This window comes from Phoca vitulina, unplaced genomic scaffold, assembly GCF_004348235.1.
Source record: "Phoca vitulina isolate PV1807 unplaced genomic scaffold, GSC_HSeal_1.0 scaffold2, whole genome shotgun sequence".
In the NCBI taxonomy this organism is placed as follows: Eukaryota; Metazoa; Chordata; class Mammalia; order Carnivora; family Phocidae; genus Phoca; species Phoca vitulina.
The window spans coordinates 1,003,529-1,010,423 of record NW_022589705.1 but is presented as its reverse complement, the minus strand read 5'-3'; the positions used below and the strand labels follow the sequence as shown (position 1 = coordinate 1,010,423).

At 37.8% G+C, this 6,895-nt stretch overlaps 1 protein-coding gene across 1 annotated transcript; it reads left to right on the top strand.

Moving 5' to 3' along the window:
• The first annotated feature begins 1,646 nt into the window (after positions 1-1,646).
• LOC116639263 (solute carrier family 35 member F5-like) lies at positions 1,647-3,570 on the top strand. Its single transcript, XM_032415466.1, is given in 2 exon segments — positions 1,647-2,431; positions 2,434-3,570. Coding segments are annotated over 2 exon segments (1,575 nt in total). The 5' UTR covers positions 1,647-1,696; the 3' UTR covers positions 3,274-3,570.
• Positions 3,571-6,895: the final 3,325 nt, after the last annotated feature.

Here is a 6,895-nt window from a genome sequence, read left to right as displayed (position 1 = left end):
ACTGTTGGTGGGAATGCAAGCTGGTGCAGCCACTCTGGAAAACAGTATGGAGGTTCCTCAAAAAGTTGAAAATAGAGCTACCTTATGACCCAGCAATTGCACTACTGGGTATTTACCCCAAAGATACAAATGTAGGGATCCGAAGAGGTACGTGCACCCCAATGTTTATAGCAGCAATGTCCACAATAGCCAAACTGTGGAAAGAGCCAAGATGTCCATCTACAGATGAATGGATAAAGAAGATGTGGTATATATATATACAATGAAATACTATGCAGCCATCAAAAGGAATGAAATCTTGCCATTTGCAATGATGTGGATAGAACTGGAGGGTATTATGCTGAGTGAAATAAGTCAATCAGAGAAAGACATGTATCATTTGATCTCACTGATATGAGGAATTCTTAATCTCAGGAAACAAACTGAGGGTTGCTAGAGTGGTGGGGGGGTGGGAGGGGTGGGGTGGCTGGATGATAGACATTGGGGAGGGTATGTGCTATGGTGAGTGCTGTGAATTGTGTAAGACTGTTGAATCACAGACCTGTACCTCTGAAACAAATAATACATTATATGTTAAAAAAAAAAAAAGAGAAGAAAATAGTAGGAGGGGAAGAATGAAGGGGGGGGGGGAATCAGAGGGGGAGATGAACCATGAGAGACTATGGACTGTGAAAACAAACTGAGGGTTCTAGAGGGGAGAGCGGTGGGGGGAGTGGTTAGCCTGGTGACAGGTATTAAGGAGGACATGTTTTGCATGGAGTACTGGGTGTTATATGCAAACAATGAATCATGGAACACTACATCAAAAACTAATGATGTAATGTATGGTGATTAACATAACATAAAAATTTTAAAAAATAGTAATTTGAAAAGATGTACCCTTGTTTTTACTGTAGCTTTATTTACAATAACCAAGACAGGAAACAACTATTGATATATGAGTGGATAAAGAAGAAGTGGTACATATATATAATTGAGTATTACAGAGCTATAAAAAAGGAGGAGTCCTGCCATTTCCAACAGCATGGATGGACCTAGAGGGTATTATGTTGAGTGAAATAAGTCAGAAAGACAAGACAAATACCTGGTGATTTCACTTATATGTGGAATCTAAAAACAAAACAAATGAATAAACAAAATAGAATAAGACCTATAAATGGAGAGAATAAATTGATAGCTGCCTGAGGGAAGGGGCTGAGATGGGGAAAAGAAGGGCAAAATGGGTGAAGGGGAGTGGGAGATACAGGCTTCCAGTTATGAAATGAATAAGTCATGGAAATAAAAGATATAGCATAGGGAATATAGTCAATGGTATTTTAATAGTATTGTATGGTGACAGATAATAGATAGACCATGGTGAGCATAGCATATATAGAGTTGTGGAATCACTATGCTGTATACCTGAAACTAATGTAACATTGTATATCAACTATACTCAAACAGAAAATTTTTTTAAAAAAAGAAAAACATTTGGGGCCTCCGCGGCCATCGCTGCCTGCGCGGTCCGTTCCACTCGCCCGCTGCCCGCCCTCCCGGGCCGAGTGGGACTGGGTGGCGTCCGCAGCCTCGCCCCGAGGGACATGGCGGCTTCAGGGGCTGGGCCTCCCTCCCTCCAGCGCAATGTCAGGCACGGCGACAGCTCTGTGAGGCCGCGGCCGTGGCGCTGGGCGGCGGCGGGTCCGGGCCGAGGCCGCTCATGGTGCCTCCACGACACCATCGCGGGGCAGGAAGGCCAGGTGCGCTGAATTCTTCACCTCCTTTTAGACTCAGATCTGCCAAGGTTTCAGGCATTGCTCTTGAAGATCTTAGAAAAGCCTTTAAAGTAAGATTGCAAATGGTGTGTGTATTTATCATGAACCGGATGAATTCCCAGAGCAGTGGTTTCACTCAGTGCAGGCGAATGGCTCTTGGGATTGTTAATCTCCTACTTGTTGATGTGATATGGGTCGCATCCTCAGAACTTACTTCGTATGTTTTTACTCAGTACAACAAGCCGTTCTTCAGCACCTTTGCAAAAACATCTATGTTTGTTCTATACCTTTTGGGATTTATTATTTGGAAGCCATGGAGACAACAATGTACAAGAGGATTTCGAGGAAAGCATGCTGCTTTTTTTGCAGATGCTGAAGGTTACTTTGCTGCTTGCACAACAGACACAACTATGAATAGTTCTTTGAGTGAACCTCTTTATGTTCCTGTGAAATTTCATGATATTCCAAGTGAAAAACCTGAGAACACAAACATTGATACTGAAGAAACTCCCAAAAAGTCTCGTGTAAGGTTCAGTAATATCATGGAGATTCGGCAGCTTCCATCAAGCCATGCATTGGAAGCTAAGTTGTCTCGCATGTCATATCCTACTGTGAAAGAACAAGAATCCTTATTCAGAACTGTGGGGAAACTTACTGCAACTCAAGTAGCAAAAATTAGCGCTTTTTTTTTTGCTTCGTGTGGTTTCTGGCAAATTTGTCATATCAAGAAGCACTTTCAGACACACAAGTTGCTATAGTTAATATTTTGTCCTCAACTTCTGGACTTTTTACCTTAATTCTTGCTGCAATGTTTCCAAGTAACAGTGGAGATGGATTTACTCTTTCTAAACTATTAGCTGTAATTTTAAGCATTGGAGGTGTTGTGCTGGTGAACTTGTCAGGGTCTGAAAAATCTGCTGGAAGAGATACAATAGGTTCCATTTGGTCTCTTGTTGGAGCCATGGTCTATGCTGTCTATATTGTTATGATTAAGAGAAAAGTAGACAGAGAAGATAAGTTGGATATTCCAATGTTCTTTGGTTTTGTAGGTCTGTTTAATCTGCTGCTCTTATGGCCAGGTTTCTTTTTACTTCATTATACTGGATTTGAGGACTTTGAGTTTCCCAATAAAGTAGTATTGATGTGCATTATCATTAATGGCCTTATTGGAACAGTTCTCTCAGAGTTCCTGTGGTTGTGGGGCTGCTTTCTTACCTCATCATTGATAGGCACACTTGCACTAAGCCTTACAATACCTCTGTCCATAATAGCTGACATGTGTATGCAAAAGGTGCAGTTTTCATGGTTATTTTTTGCAGGTGCTATCCCTGTATTTTTTTCATTTTTTATTGTGACTCTCTTATGCCATTACAATAATTGGGATCCTGTGATGGTGGGAATCAGAAGAATTTTTGCCTTTATATGCAGAAAACATCGAATTCAGAGGGTTCCGGAAGACAGTGAACAGTGCGAGAGTCTCATTCCTATGCACGGTGTTTCTCAGGAGGATGGAGCTAGTTAGCTGTTGTCTGTAGTCCAGCTTGATAATGGAATATTATGCAGCGAAGAGACAATCTCTGGCAAGTTTTTGTAGGAAATGTTTCAGTGCCTAGTCTGAAAAATAACAGTTTCAGTTCTTTGGAACTCTAAAATATATTTTCCTCAGATCTGTTTTCTTCATTTCATAATGAAGTACTTTGCTATGTAGCTGTGTACATATCACTACAGTTATAGGAATTTCCAATCCACAGTTCCTCTAAAGGACCAACCTGCCTTACACATCTCAAGGAATTCAGCTGATGAAATAATTTGAACTAATCAAGGAATAAAATTTTGACGTTCTGGAGACTTAAAAAAAAAAAAAAGAAAGAAAAGCATTTAACAAAATTCAACATCCACTCATGATAAAAACTCAGAGTGGGTTTAGAGGGACCATACATCAACATAATAAAGTCTATATACGTTGTAACCAAAGCTAACATCATACTCAATGGTGAAAACCCTAAAGCTTTTTCTGTAACATCAGGAATAAAACAAGGATGTCCACTCTCACCATTTTTATTCAACACAGTACTGGAAGTCCTAGCCATAACAATCAGACAAGGAAAGAAATAAAAGGCACCCAAATTGGTATGGAAGTAATAAAACTGTCAGTATTTGCAGGTAACATGATACTATACATAGAAAGCCCTAACTACTCCACCAAAAACAACAAACAAAACTATTAGAACTAATAAATGAATTCAGTAAAGTTGTAGGATATGAAGTTAATATACAGAAATCTATTTCATTTCTATGCACTAATAATGAACTGGCAGATATAGAAAATTTTTTTAACTCTCATTTATAAATGTGTCAAAAAGAATAAAATACCAAAGAATAAATTTATCCAAGGAGATAAAAGACTCTTACTCTGAAAACTATAAGATATTGATGAAAGAAATTGAAGATGACACAGATAAATGGAAAGACATACCATGCTCATGGATTGGAAGAATATTTTTTTAAAAGATTTATTTAGAGAGAGAGAGAACATGAGAGAGGGAGAGAACATGAACAGGAGGAGCGGCAGGCAGAGGGAGAAGCAGGCTCCCTGTTGAGCAAAGAGCCCAATGCAGGACTCAATCCCAGGACCCTAGGATCATGACCTGAGCCAAAGGCAGATGTTTAATGGACTGAGCCACCTAGGCATCCTGGATTGGAAGAATAGTGTTAAAATCCCCACATTGCCCAAAGCAATCTACAGATCCAATGCAGTCTCCATCAAAATACCAATAATATTTTTCACAGAACTAGAACAAAAAATTCTAAAATTTGTATGGAGCCACAAATGAGGTGGAATAATCAAAGCTATCTTCAGAAAGAACAAAGTGAAGGTTTCAAAGTCCTAGATTTCATGCTATACTACAAAACTATCATAATCAAAACAGTATGGTACTGGCACAAAAATAGACACATAGATTGATGGAATAGAATAGAGATCCCAGAAATTAACCCACATTTATATGGCCAATTAATCTACAACACAGGAGGCTATAATGTGCAATAAGGAAAAGATCGTCTCTTCAATAAATAGTGTCAGAGAATACTGGACAGCTACATGCAAAAAAACGAAACTGGGTCACTCTCTTACACGACATATAAAAATAAACTCAAAATGAATTAAAGGCCTAATTATAAAGCCAGAACCCATAAAACTCCTAAAATAAAACATAGGCAGAAAAAACAAACAAAACATAGTCAATAAACTCGTAGTCATAAGCCTTACCAATATTTTTTCTGGATATGCCTCCCCTAGCAAGGGAAACAAAAGCAAAGATAAACTATTGGGAATACATCAAGCTAAAAAGCTTTTGTGCATCAAAGAAAACTATCAACAAAACAAAACGGAAACCTACAGAATGAAGGAAGATATTTGCAAATGATATATCTAATAAGGAGCTAATATCCAAAATGTATAAAAAAATCTTCTATAACTCAACACCAAAACAAACAAACAAGCCACACTCAAATAATCTGATTAAAAATGGGCAGAGGCTTTGAATAGAAAGGCTTCCAAGGAAGACATAGAGATGGCCAACAGACACATGAAAAGATGCTCAATTTCAATAATCATCAGAGAAATGCAAATCAAGACAATGAGATATCAAGTCACACCACACAGAATGGCTAGTATCAGAAAGACAGGAAATAAAGAGTGTTGAGTGTGTGAGAAAAGGGAACTCTTGAGCACTGTTGGTGGAAATATGAGTTGGTACAACCACTATGAAAAACAGTATAGAGTTTCCTCAAAAAGAAAAAAAAATCACAAATAGAATTACCATATGATCCAGCAATTTCAATTCTGGATATTTACCCTAAGAAAACAAAAACCCTAATTTGGAAAATACATGCACCCTTACATTTATTGCAGCATTATTTACAATAGCCAAGCTATGGAAGCAACCTAAGTGCTCACTGATAGTTGAATGGATAATCAAGATGTGGTATATATACACAATGGGATATTACTGAGCTATAAAAAAGAATGAAATCCTGCCACTTATGACAACATGGATTAACCCAGAGGTATTTTGCTAAGTGAAATAAATCAGAGAAAGAGAAATACCCTATGATTTCACTTACATATGGAATCTAAAGAAATAAAACAAACAAAAGAAACCATCATGATAGATGGTAAATACATTTATTGTGGTATTTTATAATGTATATAATTGTCAAATCACTATGTTGTACACCTAAAGCTAATATTATATGTCAAGTACACTTCAATTATATGTGTGTGTGTGTGTGTGTGTGTGTGTGTGTATACACCCCTCATTCCTACAGCAAGTGTTTTTACTAAATGAGAAAACACTGAAGTCATTTCTACTAAGATCAAGAACAAAGGAAAAACAAAACCTCTTGCCTTCTCTACTATTTAATATTGTCATGGAGGTTTTAGCCAATGCAAGTAGAAAGAGAAAACAATTAGACATAAGAATTGGGAAAGATGATGTAAAACTATCTATGTTAGTTGATAATATGACAGTATACCTAGAAAACACTAGACAAATGATGATAAAACAAACTCAAGCAATAAAAAAAAAAAACCCTCAGAATATCAGGATATAAAATTAAACATACAAAAATCAAGTGTTCATATATACAAACTATAACTGATTAGAATATATCAAAGAAGAAGAACACATTTAAAATAGCAGCAAAGAAGATAAAATACTCAAGAATAAAATCAACACAGGAGTAACTAAGATGGCTGCATAGTAGGAGGACCCAAGGTTTGCCTTGTCTCCCAAACACAGCCAGATAATTATCAAATTATCCTGAATACTCAAGAAATCAACTTGAGGACTGATAGAACAAAGGGTACAACTAGACAGAGAGAAGAGGCCACTTTGAGGAAGGTAGGAACTGTGGAGACATGGTTTGGGGGAGAAATGGATCATGGATACTGCAGAGGGGAGGGAGCCCTGGTCATGAATAAAGGCAGGAGAGTGAAACACACAGGGATATGCACAGAATACTTCCCCAAAGCCATTGACTGGGAAAGCAAGAGAGAGGGGCTGAATTTCATGAGTTTTTGCAACCTGTGGATCTCAAAGATTAGAGTTTTAGAGGTCCCCAAGGTTGGCTGGGATAGATCC